Genomic DNA, 16,776 nt, shown 5'->3' with positions numbered 1-16,776 from the left:
CCTGACCAAATTTGGTAAAGAAACAACTGGATTGGAGATGATGGCTAAAAGGTCATCTGCAAATAAGGCGAGTTTATGCTCTTTCTTACCAACTTGTAGGCCCGAGATATTTGGGTTGGCCCTGATAGCTCTTGCCAATGCCTCCATACACAACACAAAAATAAGTGGTGAAAGCGGACACCCCTGTCTGGTGCCGTTGTTCAACACGACTGGCTCTGACAAGTCTCCATTTATTTTAATCCGAGCCGTAGGTTGTTGGTAAAGTGCCAGAATTCTGTGAAGACCAACCGACCCCAGACCCAGGTGCTCAAGGATCCCTCTCATAAAAGGCCAACTTACGCGATCAAAAACCTTATCTGCATCAGTGGACAAAAGCATTGACGATGTTGCTGAATAAGAAGCCAGGTGAATCGGGTCTATCACCTTGGTAGTGTTGTCCCGAGCCTCTCGACCTGGGACAAAACCCACTTGATCTGCGTGAACAATTTCTGGGAGTAGCGCTTTTAATCTATTTGCAATAAGTTTTGCATACAGCTTAATATCCACATTAAGCAAGGAGATAGGCCTATAGCTCGCACATTGGGAGGGATCCTTTCCCTCTTTAGGGATCACAGTTATGTGTGCTTCCAAGCTCTGGGAGGAGAAAAAAGTATCCCTGGAAATCGCATTGAAGGCCGACACCATTAGGGGTATCAACTTGTCTTTAAAGGACTTGTAGTAAGCAATGGTAAGGCCATCAGGGCCCGGACTTTTACCCCCAGGTGTAGATTTGATGGCCTCCCTTAGCTCCCCCTCGGTTAAGGGTTACTCCAGTATGTCACTGTCTGGGCTTGAAAGAGTAGGAAAACCCACCTCCTTCAGATATGTCGAGATCCGAGCTGAGTGAGTGGAGCCGTCTGAACAACCAACCTGGGTCTCAAGATTATATAGTTTGGTATAGTAAGTGTGGAAAGCATTGGCTATGTCCGAGGTCAATTTACAGTCTCTGTCTTTACCATCCTTAATCAAGGCAATATAGGCCCTTGCTCGTTGTTTCCGCAAGGCCATCGCTAACATAGAGCCCGGCCTATTACCACACCGGAAGAAACGATGTCGGCACCTACTAAAGTCTAATTTGACTTTATCATTTAATAGCTTGTTAGGTGCCGCCCTAGTCTCAGTCAGCTTATTTAACAGGTCGTTGGTCTCATAGGATTTATGTGCCGTCTCTAATCTGCTGTAATAATTGATCCCGTCGGGCCGTACGTTCTCTCTTATCGAGTTAGGCTCCCGTGTTGAGTTTCCCCCTCATGACACACTTATGTGCCTCCCAGATAGTAATTCTGGACACCTCAGGAGTATCATTATCTGTGATATAGTCATCTAATGCTGCGGCCAATTGATCTCTAAGTTGTGTTTTGCAGGAGAGACTCATTAAGGCGCCAGGTGCACTTTTTGGTCATGGAGTGAGTTGAATAGTTATTGATATCGGACCGTGGTCTGACCAAGTTATTTGGCCAATGGATGATGCTAAGAGGTAAGGGAGGGCCCTATGTGAAAGAAACAAATAGTCAATTCGTTAGTAAACATTATGTGGATGGGAGAAGAAAGCGTAATCTTTCTCCAGGGTGTTGAAGGCGCCATGTGTCGACCAGTTGGTGTTCATGAAGCACTTACAGTGTTGAGATCTACGCAATGTCGAGCGACCATTAGAGGTGTCAAGTTCTGGTTGCAGGGTCCAATTGAAATCTCCTCCTACAATCACAGTTCCCTCTGCTAGCTCTGCAACTCTTTCGAAAACCTGAGATATAAACAGTGGTTGACCCTGATTAGGCAAGTATAAATTGACGAAGGTATACATTACATCGAATAAGCTACATTTAATCAGGAGTGCTCTTCCTTCAACAAGGCAAAATTTTTGGATGTTCGTAAAAGGGAGTCTCTTAGAGAACAAAGTAGCGACACCCAGAGTCTTACCCTCACTATTATTACTGAAATATGAATTAGTATAGAAGCCATCTGAGAGCCGAGGGGCCATTCCTTGCTTAAAATGTGTCTCTTGGATGAAAACTACATCCGCTCCCATATTTCTCATTTCTTTTAATGCCCGTGATCTTTTCTCAGGGAGATTAAGATCCTTAGCATTAATTGAGACCAATTTGAGTTGAGCTGTCATGGGGGATCTACATATATCGGGAGAGCACCTCTGATGTCAGACAGACAAGCATATTGAATCAGCAGTTGTAAATACCAGGTAAACCTGAGCTTAGAGAGTAATGAGAGGATTGTAAGAGTTGACATTACCAGGAGGACTAGGGAAGGAAAACCACATGAGGAAAGAAAACAATAGTTAGACAAACCTAATGACATATTAAGACATAACAGATAACACACAATTAAACCACTCCAGGGAAACGGGAGAGGAGGAGCCACTCCCATCTCTCGGAATTCTTGTTGCGGTGTGGGGAGAAAAGGGGGTGTTGGCGACAGTAACTAGCAGAACATCCTATAAAAGTAGCAAACCCTCAAGGCCTACTACTGGGCGGCCCAGCTTAGCTCAGTGGTCTCCTCATTTGCTCCTCCGGCATCTCATGCATGGGCAGACTTGGAGGCTGCCTATCTTTCCATACCCGGCCTGTCTGGCCTCTGGGGAGTTCCCTCTGTTATTCGGAAGGCCCTAACCAAACGTTTTCCAACTCTGGAGTTTGCGGCTCGGATCTGGGAGACCTGCAAGGGCCATCTCTCTATCTTTCCTAACCCTCTGCACATTATACCCCTTTGGCATAACCCCACCTTCCCTCCGGGAATGTCCAGATCTTTCTCTCGGCTATGGACCAGGGCGGGATTCCGATTTGCAGGAAGCCTTCTTGAGCGAGGAAGGCCTATATCCTATGACCCCCCTCTGTTCCAGAGTCCCTAACTTTCACCCGCCTTTCTACCAATATCTGCAGGTTCGGCACTTCCTCCTGTCACTCCTGTCGGACAATTCACCTCACTCAGCCTCCCAATTTGAATCTCTCTGCCTTTCTTCCCCTTTGCGAAGGGGCATGATCTCATCCTTGTATAGTCTTCTACTGGAGAAATTGGTGCCTTCCGGGAACGCACATGAGAGGGAGTGGGAGAGGGATCTGGGCCCTCCCCCGGAGGAGGAATGCTGGGAGACCATCAGGCTGAATGTGGCTTCTAGTTCCATCTCCACATTAATTAAGGAAAATGCGTACAAAGTTTACTACAGGTGGTATCTCACACCTGACAGGCTCGCAAAGATGTACCAGTCAGCTTCTCCCGACTGCTGGAGAAATTGTGGTCAGCGAGGCACCTTCGTGCACATTTGATGGTCATGCCCTGTTATTTCCTCCTTCTGGGACAGGGTTTCGAGACTTTTTTCCTCCCTCCTCCAATGCCTTATTAGGAAGAACCCATGGTCCTTCCTACTCTGTTATCCTATAAAAGACCTAGACACCCACTCTGCAAAACTTGCTTCACATGTTCTGATGCCTGATTGCTAAATTTTGGAAACAGGCGGACCCCCCCCCCCCGCATCTCTTCTCTTAGATCATATATATGGTTCATTGCCAACATGGAAAAAATCACGTCACTACTGCGAGACAAAGAAGACAAATTTCATCAAATTTGGGCCCCCTGGCTTTATGCCTAGGATCCCCGCAGTTTTCTCTTCCTCCAAATAATCTCCCCCCACACAATTCCAGATAACATCGACCCCAATTACTACATTAAAGAGCTCCCATGCAGACCTGATAGCGCTCCCTTCTGAAGGTGAACATGCTTTTCTTAGTATACCCCATGAGACGGCCATCTCCCTCCCCTTACCTACCCTACACCCCTTCAATGCCCACTTCCTTTCCCCTCCGCCCCTTACCCATCACTATCTTGTTATATTGCAATACATTTTACTGTTTTGTGAGTGACATTGCTGGATACCTACTCTGCTCTGATTATTTCAATCAAAATGCTTGTTGTTTTATGTTTGTCATTCATACTTTATTATGCAATAAATTTTTTAGTTAAAAAAAAGTAGCAAACATAAGAACTTTCAAAACAAACAAAATCAGTATCAATACAAATATTAGTAACTAAAGCACAGTAAATCTTGTGGTTAGAAGATCCTCCGATCTAGACAAGAACTGAACTCCAACTTGCCAAAGAAACGTTTGAAGAACAAAGATTCTGTGCCTAATGGCGATCCGGGTACACATACTCGGTCTTTCCATTATTGGACACTTGTAAGTTAAAGGGAAATCCCCATCGATATTTAATGTTCTTGGCCCGTAGTGCATCAGTTAAAGGTTTAATCATACGATGCATCTGCAAGGTATTCCAGGAGAGATCTTGAAAGATTTGAAGCCTGTTTCCATCATACTCTATGCCGTCCAGCTTTCTCGATTTGTGGAGAATCGCTTCCTTCTGTACGTAATAGTGCAAGCGACAGATCACGTCTCTTGGTCTATCAGATGGGGCGCCCCTTGGTTTCAGGGCCCTGTGAGCACTATCAAATTGAATACTTGTAGAGAGATCCTGCTCAAGGATCCCATTGAAGACTTTAGAAAGAAAGGCTATTCGATCTTGTGTGGGTATTTCTTCAGGGATTCCACGAATACGCAGGTTATTCCTACGGCCCCTGTTATCTAGGTCATCCACTCTACTTTGTAGCAAAAGAAAATCTTGAGCCTGCCGAGCTACAGTGTCACTGAGAAGTTCATGCCGAGCCTTAGACTCATCTTTAAAGTCCTTTTTAATGTGGAAATTTTAGACGAGAGACGAGAACTCCGCTTGTAGAGTGGCGACCTCTTTTTTGACAGTATCTCTAAGACTGTATTCCAGTAACTCAAAGTCTTTCTTAGAGGGAAGCTCAGCCTTTGTTGGTAGAGATTTGACTAATTGCAGAATTGCCCCAATCTCTCGACTGGTGCTCACAGGGCATTCACTAGATGAGGAATCAGTTGGGGTAGCCATTTCTGCGACCTTAGGTGCTTCAGGCAAAGATGGTGGGCTATTTTGTTCTGAAGGAGCGACTGTAGGATGTAGATATTGGCGTAGATCTTGAGGTCTAGGAGTAACCACAGATGTTCCGGTTTTCCGCTTAGACTGGCTTTTCTTATCTTTGCCCATTAGATGGATGCACCACGGTCAACAAGTGGAAAGTGGAGATACAGAGATTAAGCTTTAGATTTATTATGAACCGGTGATCTGCTTTGTCACATGTCACTTCCCCCCAGTGGATGGATCACTCAGCCATTTAGCTAAGTCGCAATACAGTATAGATAGCCCTTGTGGAAAGGCAATGCACCATTTTTAGAAGCATGGCCGAAACCGGATGAGCCAACTCGCCCCAGTGTGCGCAGGGCGCCCGGCTATAGATATAACCCGATGAGGCACTCTGCACTCTTTAATCCGTCAGCCTGATGTATACTGGGAGATACGTTTTATGATCTACATTAGCAGAGCCTGCACCCGGTGAGATTCACCACAAGGTGGCGACAGACACTTTTAAAGCTGTAAGAATCAGTGGCACTGTAAAGACTGCCTTGGTGGGTAAATAAAGCACATAGACGTACACTGACCAGGGGAGCCAGCTGCCTGGAAGAAGATTCCAACGGAGTATTGGTGATTTATTATGGCCTGTCACTCCTCACTCGCCGCCAGCTCTCAGGGCCAGGAACCACAAGCAGACCAACCAATCCACCGACTACTGGGTCTCAACAGGTGCAAGTCTCACATACAGGCAGATCGCCCTGATAGATCCTACTACATCGAGGCTCTCTATCCTCAGCGGGGGCCCGGGACCCGCGACCGGAAGTGCGGGGGACGGTGACTTCCGGTTTCGCGGCTGGAGCAACTTCTGCACCAGCAGCGCCACAGCCTGTATTCAGCTTACCCCGCCGTGTGCTGTAGTCTTTTCCGGAGACAGGTAAGTGCAGAGTGGCGGATTCGCTGGGGAGCCGGCAGTCTTCCTCCCTGTAGCAGAAGGATGTTTTCTGGGGCGATGAGATGGAGCTGATCACCATCAATATCCAGTGGTCCCAAGTGTAGAGGTGATCCCCGGTGGCCTTCGGTTACCTGTCTGAAGCTCCGAAGGGCCTCAGCGCGACCACTCAGTGCCGAGTCAGGCGCAGTTGTTTCTATCAGTCCCAGTAGGCCCCAAGCCAGAAGGTGCTTTGTACGGTCTCCCCGGGCACTGTAAACTCACCTGGAGGGAGCGGGAGAACACCCATCCGCATCAGCCAGGCTCACAGGGTACTCAAGGTGCTTAAGTCCTCTGTTAAAGTTTAATTTTTTCACCCTCAAAGAGGAGCAGGTTAAACTTGCGACTAGCCAATATGACCACCAAGCCACGCCCCCGAGGAATCAGATTTTATAGCAGAAAAGGTCTGGAGTGTGTAATTTATTTTATTGGATATATGATAAGATTTATCTAACCAAAGTTAAATTATCCAAGAGTAGCTTCGCGGCTAGACAATAAATAATTATCTATTTTAACAGAATTTTTGATCTATCTCAGTGTATGTTTCAATTAGAATTTTTAATATTTCGCTACTAGATAATTGTTCTTACAATTGAATTAATAAAGATTTATTCTAAAGATTTTAAAAACATGAAAATAATTTAAATGTATATGTTTATATCCATTAAGAATGGCCCACCCATTCTCTCTTTTTTCGTCTTTAATTTTGGGTTACAAACAACTTTATGATCGGGTGCACCCCTCCTCTATAGGTATTTACACTTTGCCAGTGAAAGAGGGATTTATATAATTGGAGGAGGATAAATGGATTACCTGGTGCAGTCATCCCCTCTTTGTGTAAATTAATATTAAGTTAGTCTGAGCAAGTGTATCATGGATTGTGAGGCACCAACAGGGGAGTTGTAGATTATACTCCCTTTAAAGATATGATGTTAATTCTGGGTTTGCTAATAACACACACAGAATAATCGCTAATTAATAACTATTTATGTCACATAAGTAGCGAGTAACTGAGTTGTAAGTAGAAATGATATGCTATATATTCCTAGCAGACTCTGCTGCATCTTAATACATTATTGAAGTGTTACTTGTATGGATATCTACATGTAATTATTTTAGGGTTTCCAATGCTGGTTTAGGAGAATTAGGATCTGGAGGTTACACCTGCCATTGCAGGGTTTTTTACTTCTACCAAAGCAGAGATTTGAGATACCAAAACATTGTGGACCCAGAAAATCATGCTCTGCTTTCTTCTGTTAGATGTGGTGCAGTGAAAAAACAGGGAGATGGCATGAAGAAATCCATGTAGATATAGAGCCAACATTAGAGCTAGGCACAGGAGTTTTTTTTTTTTTTTTTCTTCAAAGGAATGTTCCTCCATGGAAGGATATTTCAGTTTAAATAAAGTGCTCTGCAGTTTGGACACTCTGCTCTTTATAGTTCTAACTTACATATGCGGCTAATACAGCTGTAGCTACAGAAGCACCAGCCCGTGTTCTGGAATTTGCGCTGCAGTGACTGAGGCAGCCTCCCAGATGCCTGTCTTCATTCCCCTGGTTAGGAGACAGATCCAGATGGTCTCCGGTTCACCATAGGAGTGTGGGAATTTAGGGATTGTTTCTGTTCGCAACAGCAGGTCCATTTTGTTAATAGGGATCGTGTTCTGGGGCAAAGTAGACCTTCCCCTCCCCCCTTTTTAGTGTATATAGCAGCAACGGCCTCAGTTTGCACCCCCTGTCCTTCTCTGGTACAGCTCAGAATTTTATCTTAAGGCTATGCAGGTCATGTGGCAAGCCCCTTCTAAGAGAGTTTTGCCTCTATTTACACCATGGCACAGTGGAGCTGTATGTATTCAGCACCCATTGCAGGACTAGTGTTTGGGGCTTGTGGCACCTCAATGTGCTTTTCCTCACACTGGAAAGCCCACCAAAAGCTTGGACAGTGCTTGGAAAAGCTCTTGTCAATTATATTCCTATCTGGCAGACTTCTTTTCCTTCCTGCGACTAGTTTCCTGCAAGGGACTTGAGCATATTTGCTCAGCTCTCTTCCTTTTGCTCTACATATATTTTCATGCAAAATTTCTTTTTACTCCCCCTCACTCTGTAACAAACTTTGTTTTAAATAGGCACTACAGTGGTTATTTCCCAGCTGTTAAGAGACCAGTTCAAAGACTAAGGGGTATATTTACTAAACTGCAGCTCTGAAAAAGTGGAGATATTGCCTATAGCATCCAATCAAATTCTAGCTGTCATTGTATAGAATGTACTAAATAACTGCTAACTAGAAACTGATTGGTTGCTTTCGGCAACATCTCCACTTTTTCAAGCTCGCAGTTTAGTAAATATACCTTTAAGTCCACAGTGGGAAAGTCTGCCATTTACTTTACCTGTTCCATGCAAAATTGGACGTCGGGAACCAGATGCCCGATGTACAGTTATTGAATCTGAGGATCGGGATACACGCATGGTTCATGCGATCTTGTAGGCCTGCACCCTGTCTTGGATAAAAACTATTAGTTTGGAAGACCTATGTACTCTGGTGTGAATGTTGAGGGTGCCGTACCTCTGCGTTCAGGCTGTCTCATCTCCTCCTTTCTTTTTTCCTTTTTTTTTGTTTTGTTTGTTGTTTTAGGATGTTCTAGGTTTCTTCCTGTGTATTTATATTCCAGAGGAAGCTTGCTGTTTTCCCAGTGGTGCTTTTTTTACAGGGAGCTACTTTATCTTCCTCCTGTGGTGCCAAGGGAGCTTTACTGCTTTTCCTCCTTTTTTGTAGTCGGCCAAACTCGCTTGGAAAGACTGTCTTTCTTCAGCTATTAGGAGGATTTCAGAGTTGAGGGCTTTTGTAAATTGCCTTTCCTGATTTTTTTTCATAATGTTTGGGCAGTGCTATGCACTAAGCCATCAACCAGAATATCATCATCCCTTTGCGCCAGACAGGATCTTAGGATGTCCAGGATCCTTCTTTTATTGCTTGATGTTGGATCACTACAGATCTGTTGGACAAGACTTCTACTTTCGGGAAGACTGATTCCCTTCTGGTCCTTTATGACGTGTGGAAGAACGGTTAGCCAGTGACTAAGCAAACAACTGCCAGATGTATCAAGGCAGCTATCCAATCAGGCTTACATAATTTCCATTAAGCAGGTGCCAGAAAATATCTCTGCTCACTCTAACAAATTGGCAAGTGCTTCTTGGGCGGTGCAACATAGAGCCTCAACTAAACAGCTATGTGGGGCAGCCACCTGGTCCTCTGTCTATACATTGTTGTATCCAAGGATGCTAGCTATGGGTGAGAGGAATTGCACACAGCTGTGTACTATCCCCTATGGCAGCTTAGGAACATCCTTATGGTGAAGCAATGTCTCCTAGAATGGATGATTCCATCTGGGGAACACTACACTCTCTCTCCCTGTACGCTCATTGATTCACTTATGCTGTTCTTGTGTTAAGATTGTGAAGACTTTTCTCCCATCCTTTTTTTTTTTTTTTTTTTTTGCCCTATTCTCTGGGCTATGTTAGTTCTACATTGGTGTATACTGTTCCTGCATTGCTTTTAGTTCACTATGGGGATTTTGTCTTGTACCGAATGTGTTTAATTTTTTCACACTTTTGAATAGGGTGTCGAGGGGAAAAATGCCTGTAGCTCTCGTTTTTGTTTTTGTTTTTTTGTTTTTAAGCTGCTTTACAAAAGTGTGAAACATCTTTAGGCGAAACAGAGTTTGTATAATCTTAATGGGAGGTCATTTTATTAGCATGATAAATAGCTTTGTTTTATTTGTAGGTGCCAACATAAATGCTCAGACTGAAGAAACGCAAGAAACTGCTCTGACCCTGGCATGCTGCGGAGGTTTTGCTGAGGTCTCGGACTTTCTTGTAAAATCCGGGGCAGATATAGAACTTGGTTGCTCTACACCGCTAATGGAAGCTGCTCAGGAAGGACATCTTGAATTAGTGAGATATCTGTTGACAGCAGGTATAGTTTGAATGTATTATTTTTTTTTCCCATAAACTCACAGCTTGCTGAGATCATAAAATCAGATTTTACATCGTTAAAGTAAAAATACCAAACAAGTGTGAGAAGATGCCTAAATACCTACGTTTCTGACTGATTTTGAGAGTTCCCTTCAAATAGCGGAGGAAGAAAATAAAAAATAAAGCATTGGATAATTAACAAACACTTCCCTCTCTCTTTTACCTCCTTATTTAGGCACACTATCTCCTCTAGTGATACGATTAACCCTACGTACCGCCTATTTTTAGCTTGTATGGTTAAGATCCTCTCTTTAAGTGTACAGGGCCTTAATTCCCCGAACAAGAGGCGATTTGGCCCTTAATTCTTTAATAATAAAGCAGATGTGGCAGTGCTCCAGGAGACCCACTTTGCATCTAGGGCCCCGCCTACCCTATGGGACCACCATTACCCTACTTGCAGATCCCCTTCAAGGCAGTTCTGCAGGAGGTCCTGAAGGTTGGGAAAGGTAGCCTAATATTGCTGGGAGATTTTAATCTTGTCCTTGACCCTCGATTTAGATGGGACCTAACCTACTGGTACGACACCTCCCTCAGACACCACTGGCCCATCTTTGGCTTTCCGCAAGCTGATCGTTTGACCTTTATGATGCATGGTGAGCATCTGTCCCAGCTACAAAAGACTACACATTCTACTCGCATGTTCACAACACCTACTCTCATATAGATCTCGTACTCGCTGACAAATGGTCGCTCCAACACTCAAACTGTCTCCATCCTCTTAATTTCCTGGTCTGATCATGCCCATTACTCTGGGTATGGTCCTCCTCTGTCCGATCCACTCCCCCAGCATCTTCCCACAACCCTAGAATGTAAGGTTGCCCTCACGCTATATACAAACACTAACAAACCTGAAGACACTTCTATTTCACATGTTGTTGCACTCTCAAGACGGGCCTGCGGGGGGCAACAATACAAGAGGGCTCTAGACTGAAAAAGGAGAATTCCTTCCTTCAGCAGGAACTTGAAACTAAGCTATGAACATTAGAGGCCTGCAACAAATCCTGCCCCTTGCCGACACTGAAAGTGGAGTTGAACCAAGTTAGGCAAAAGCTTCAAAACCTTTTTCTGGCCTGTATCCAGGCTGCAGTTTCTTGTCTCCGACACAAATTCTACACCACAGACAATAAGGCAGGACAGATGCTAGCTAGGAAGCTTAGGGGCCAACAGGCTAGAAATAGGATTCGGTATCTGTCCAATCTCGAATGTTTAAAGATTTCAAACCCCCTAGACTTAGCCAATGTCTTTGCTAAGTATTATGAGGACCTCTACAACCTCAGAAATGACCCAGCCGTCCCACAACCCACACCTTCTCACTTTCACGACTTCTTACACCAATTTAATCTTCCCTCCCTCAATGCTGAAGCCTTACAAACGCTAAAAAAACCCTGGAATCCTCAGGACGTTATTGATTTAATAAAAGCCCTCCCAAAATGTAAGGCTCCAGTTCTTGATGGTCACATCAATGACTTCTATACTACTTTCAAGAAGGATATTGTCCCCATATTGGTTGAATTATTTAATGCGGGCACTGACTGTGGGGGGTTCTCGGAAAAGATGCTGGAACCTCAAGTGGTGACGATCCCGAAACCAGGCAAAGACACTGCTGATTGTCGTAACTATAGGCCGATCGCACTTCTCAATCCTGACCGAAACATTTATGCCAAATTGATTGCCAACAGGCTTAATCCTTTCATACCTGACCTAGTTTACCCTGATCATGTGGGCTTTGTCATAGGTTATCAAGCCTCACTCTACAATATTTACTTATCGTATTGTCTATCTCTCAAGATGCCAGGATGAGCTGTTGGTGCGTTCTCTGTATGCAGAGAAGATGATCGACAAGCTCCACTATGGATATATGCAGCAAGTCTTGTTGAAATTTTGGTTTTGCTGGCAGTATTTTGAAGGCGTTTCTAGCACTCTATGGCAGCCCGTCCCACAACGTTTTTAGCAATGGTTTTCTCTCTGACAAATTTACCATCTCTTACGGCACCGGGCAAGGTTGCCCCTTGTCTCCTCGCATGTATATATTAGCCATTTGTGGAGCGCATACGCAGTTCCAATGCTTGCAAGGGTTTCAACCTTCGGGGCTCTGGCTAGTCTTTGTCTGTTTGCAGACGACATGCTTCTTTTTGTGTCCAGCCCGGAGACCTCATTACTCGAATTACATCAAATTCTGGCCGAATAGAGCCAGGCATCGTACTATAAGCTAAACACTACTAAAACTGAAACCCTCCCCCTTAATCTTATTTATGCCTGGAGAGAGCACTCGCTGCCCTATCTGGGGAATACAGATCCTGGCCAACATTTCTGACGTGTTCGACATTAATTACCCGCCATTGATTGCCCATCTCACCAGGTGATCAACCACTTGGATAAGCTATGATGTTGTTCCGTAAACTCATGTATGTTTTTAGAACAATCCCATACCTGCTCCCAAAAAAAGTATATGGACGCTCTACATTCCCTTATGCTTAAATATATGTGGAGGGGCAGCCCCTCCCAATTGTCCTTTGCCCGAATGGCCCTGCCCAGAAGACAAGGTGGGCTTGCCCTACCTAACCTAGTAAAATACCAAGAGGCATGTATTATTTCTCAGACCCGGGATTGAGCTCTTTGCGCCCAGCACAAGCCTTGAGTTGATCTTGAGCGTGCCCTCCATCCTTCCTTTCCCTTGGGTGATCTGATTTGGCTCCCCGATTGCTTGAGGCCCCATCCATCCCAACACCCCTTCTCCATTCCGGATGCACTTAGGGAATTGTATAGGACGTTGAGATCCTCCCCAGATATCGTATCCCAACCAGTAACATTTCTCTCTCCAGCGTTTCCACACTTATCCCCGACTTTGACCTCTTTGGCTGTTTTTTTACGCAATCTTTCGCTCTTTAGCACATTTATTTGGCGCTGTGGGTCTGTATTCCTTTACACAGTTGCAGGACTGCTTTGGTCTTCCTTCGAAAAAGACTTCTACAGGTACCTGCGGCATTGGATCACTGACCTTCTCCGTCGGGCCTACCCGCTGAATCCACCTGCACCCATGCTCCATTCTAAATTGACCAGAGGCAACAACAAAGGAGGCATTACATATTGGTACACTCATCTTGCCACTCTCCATAATGACTAAGCATACCTCACAAAAAAAGTGGGAATCTGATCTTTATGTACCCCTCTCCGCAACCCATTAGGACCATATTTATAATTATCTAAAATGTCCAAATGTACTAATCGCCTAGAAATGTTTGAAGCTTTTATATAGGACTTTCCTTACCCCGCCCCGCCTACATAAGTTATGGCCCTCTCACTTCCAACTTTGCTGGCGCCAGTGCGGAGAGGTAGGCGATATCTTTTATGTGTTCTGGTCCTGCCCTGATATACTCTTTCCTATTTATCTGTTTTAATAGCAATTGTAATTTTATTGTTCTATAACATGTTTTGCCTGTAATCAATAGGCTGAAAATCTCTTTGCTAATAAAACACTTTAGTTTTAAGACATACACTCTCAATCCAATATCTGTTAATAAAAATACTACACTTTCTATTTTGTACTTTTGCTGTGTAACAATAGCGCAGAAACAACATTTACAACTGGTCCTACCTGGTAATCCAGCGGTTTTGGGCACAAATTTTTAGGCCAGCAGAAAAAGTCATGAAGGTGCAACTAACCTCATCCCCGCTCATCGCTCTTCTCCATCTGGCCCCACAAAGGTATTTGTGGGACCATATCCTTATAGCTGCCATGGCAGTTGTTTGCACAACAGTGGAAGCAATCCTCCCCTCCCACTATTCATAAAATTGCAGCTTAAATCCAGTTCAGCTATGAGATGGAGACATATATGATTCTTACTCCATGGCACCATCCTAGCCTACAGTAAAGTGGATGGCCTGGCATCTGTTCACCACTGAAGGTGAGGGCTCTAGGATGTGATGTCCACCAGATTTGGCAGCCATTGCCACTTTCAACCCCACACATCAAGGCATTGTCAGTGAAATGAGAGAGGATCTATACCTCTTGAAGTGCCTTTCATTATCCGCATTCTGGTACGCATATTTTTGAATATATCTATACAAAGAAGGCGCCTACTTCATATTTATTTGTCATACCTGTTTTCATTTCTGGACTGACCTACCAGTTCTTTGAAGTGGTGCTGCCACATGCACATATGGGACTTTCATATGAAAATTGCATTTGTTTATATCAGATATACAGTGAAGTGCCAAGAAGTTTCATATCTATACTGTATGTATATGCATGTATGTGTGTATATGTATGTATATATAATTTAGATTTATCAAAAGTAAGGTATAAAAATTTCTTTAGAAAAATATTAACTGCAGCTTGTATTATGTGATAGAAAGTGTTTCTGTGGCAATTAAACTAATAAATATAAAAAAAGACTGGGGGACAAAAGAAGAGATTGTGGCTATTCAATCAGGAGGTGTGTACGCCTTATATGGGAAAGGGGAAAAAACGGCATGAATGCCTGTTCATACCACTGGTTTTATGTGGCTTTATTAAATGGTGTATTATAATAAACAATAATCAAATTGGTAAAATTCAGTCCATTTTTATAGTAATGGCAATTATTTTAAAATAGTGGGACTAAAACACAAGCACTGCATCTTTATTTTTGGTTTTTTTTTTCTTGTACTATAATGTATTTTTTGAACACTTTTTTTTTTATTTTATATAGGTTTTTTTTTTTTTTTTTGGAAAAAACTTGTAAATAATGTTTACACAGAGTATACTTTTTTATGGGTAAAGTTACTTCTATTGCTTGTTTGTGTTATTTCTGTTTGCTTTACTTTTTTTTTTTTTCCCCCCGAAGAGGTATTTTCAGAGTATTTGTTTACAAATAACCAAGTTTGAATCCAGTTTGTATTTTCCTTATACTGAGGTTTATTGTTCCTTCTTTTAAACACACCTGCTATATATGGGCTAAAGGTTTTTGTGCACAAATGTTGATTTGCATTATGAAGTTCTTACATATCATATTTTTTTTTTTTTTTGCTTTTAAGGAGCAAATGTGCAAGCTACGACTGCTACTGGAGACACTGCTTTAACATATGCATGTGAAAATGGACACACAGATGTAGCTGAAGTGTTGCTCCAGGCTGGGGCTGATCTGGTAATGGTTTTATGTCATATTTCTTTTTAATAAAGATAAAACATAAAGGCTCCTTTTACAAACTGCAAAAAAAAAATGAAGGAATGGCTCCAATCTGCCTAATATCTTCCATGAGACAGTTCAAGCCTCTATACCCCTGCAGTTAATACTATCTTGGACAACAATTCTATGCTGTAAGAGTAGTAGGTGCATATGCACAAAGAAGGATGTTGAAAAAAAGATTTTTTACTCACCGTAAAATCAATTTCTCTTACTACACTGGGGGACACTGCGTTACCTTGGGGTATAGTAGGTGGGACTGGAGTTAGGCACTTATAAACTTCCCTGACTCCTCCCCCACTATGCCCCTCCTCTGTAGCTGACTTCAGTTTTGTATAACCAAGTCAGAAAGAGAGAAAAAGCAATTCAGAAAGCAACACCAAAGACAGCACTACTTTCAGAGCAAGGGAGGGTGCGCAGTGTCCCCCAGTGTAGTAAGAGAAATTGATTTTACGGTGAGTAAAAATCCTCTTTTCTCTATCCTACCACTGGGCGACACTGCGTTACCTTGGGGAGCTACCAAAGCTGTGTCCAAGGGCGGTAATGCTCTGGAATGGCTGTGCGCAATGTTTTATGTTCAAAACCCTGCATTTGTGAATGCAAAGGCATGCAACAAAGAAACAATATGCAGCAGAAACAGATGATGCCACTCTGTACAACTGCGCCATTGAATGACGCTTTTGTGGCGTACAAAAAGCTGCAACCCTCCTGGAAAGTGCACTGTAAAAGTCACGAACCTGCAGAGGGGTACAGATAGAATGTTGGTCGTGATGCAGTGGCAAGAGACCACCTAGACCCTATCCCCCCTACGCTCTTCAGCGTTCGAGAGGCTAAATGGGCATTCAATTCCTAACAGGAACTGTGCGAACAAGAGCACGAACAAGAGCACAAACTATCTCCCGTCGAAGAAAAGTTACACAAAAAGAGGCACAAGAATGATTAACTACAATCTCTGTGTCAGTGGAATGCAGGCGCTATTGTCATAAGCAATAATGTCTCGTACAACGCGCCACTAAGTTTCTCATAAAGAAAATGAAGAGCCATACACACTTGCCCCAGATCCCCTACGAGATGTGACGTCCAAGAGAACAGCCTGCATTGAGCTAACAACTCAATCCACTTAATGATATCCAAAGGATCACCATATACACTGATGCAACAGCTTAAGCCACTCAGCGATTTCTAAAGGAAGCACTAATATAGTGCTTAAACCATTCAGAGATAAACAAGGGAGCACTTATTTCATGAGCTAACGGCTTAACTAACTTAGTGATATCTGAGGGAGCACTCATATAAAGAGTTAACAACATAAGCCCAACATATATACCAGGAAGCACTCATACCATGAGCTAACGGCTTAACTAATTCAGAGAGTCACCGGAGGCCAAAGCAAGCCCCCTGATGACGAGAACTAGACTCCCTGGAAATCTACAACCAACCAAAGGTGGGCTGAGTAATAAGAAACCGCTTAAGCAAAACAACCTTCCGCTGAGCTAGACAGAGAGCCACGGAAGCTGCACGCTGAAAGAAGAAGGGCGTAGACCCAATAAAAGCCAGCTGGTAAAGAAAACTCCTTTTAAAAGATTCCTTAGTGGGACGTGTGAAATTCTAGGAATTT

At 43.5% G+C, this 16,776-nt stretch overlaps 1 protein-coding gene across 2 annotated transcripts in view; it reads left to right on the top strand.

The window, feature by feature from the left end:
- Window positions 1-16,776, top strand: part of ANKHD1 (ankyrin repeat and KH domain containing 1) — a 195,995-nt gene that overhangs the window by 53,324 nt on the left and 125,895 nt on the right. For both annotated transcript variants that reach the window (XM_075209750.1, XM_075209749.1), the window contains exons 9-10: window positions 9,743-9,934; window positions 15,010-15,119. In XM_075209750.1, the coding sequence (XP_075065851.1) occupies window positions 9,743-9,934; window positions 15,010-15,119 (302 nt within the window). The remainder of the gene's footprint in view (window positions 1-9,742; window positions 9,935-15,009; window positions 15,120-16,776) is intronic.

The sequence above is a fragment of the Mixophyes fleayi genome, chromosome 4 (genome assembly GCF_038048845.1).
Source record: "Mixophyes fleayi isolate aMixFle1 chromosome 4, aMixFle1.hap1, whole genome shotgun sequence".
NCBI lineage: Eukaryota > Metazoa > Chordata > Amphibia > Anura > Limnodynastidae > Mixophyes > Mixophyes fleayi.
The sequence above is the reverse complement of the archived record's forward strand: the minus strand, read 5'-3'. Positions and strand labels throughout refer to the sequence as shown.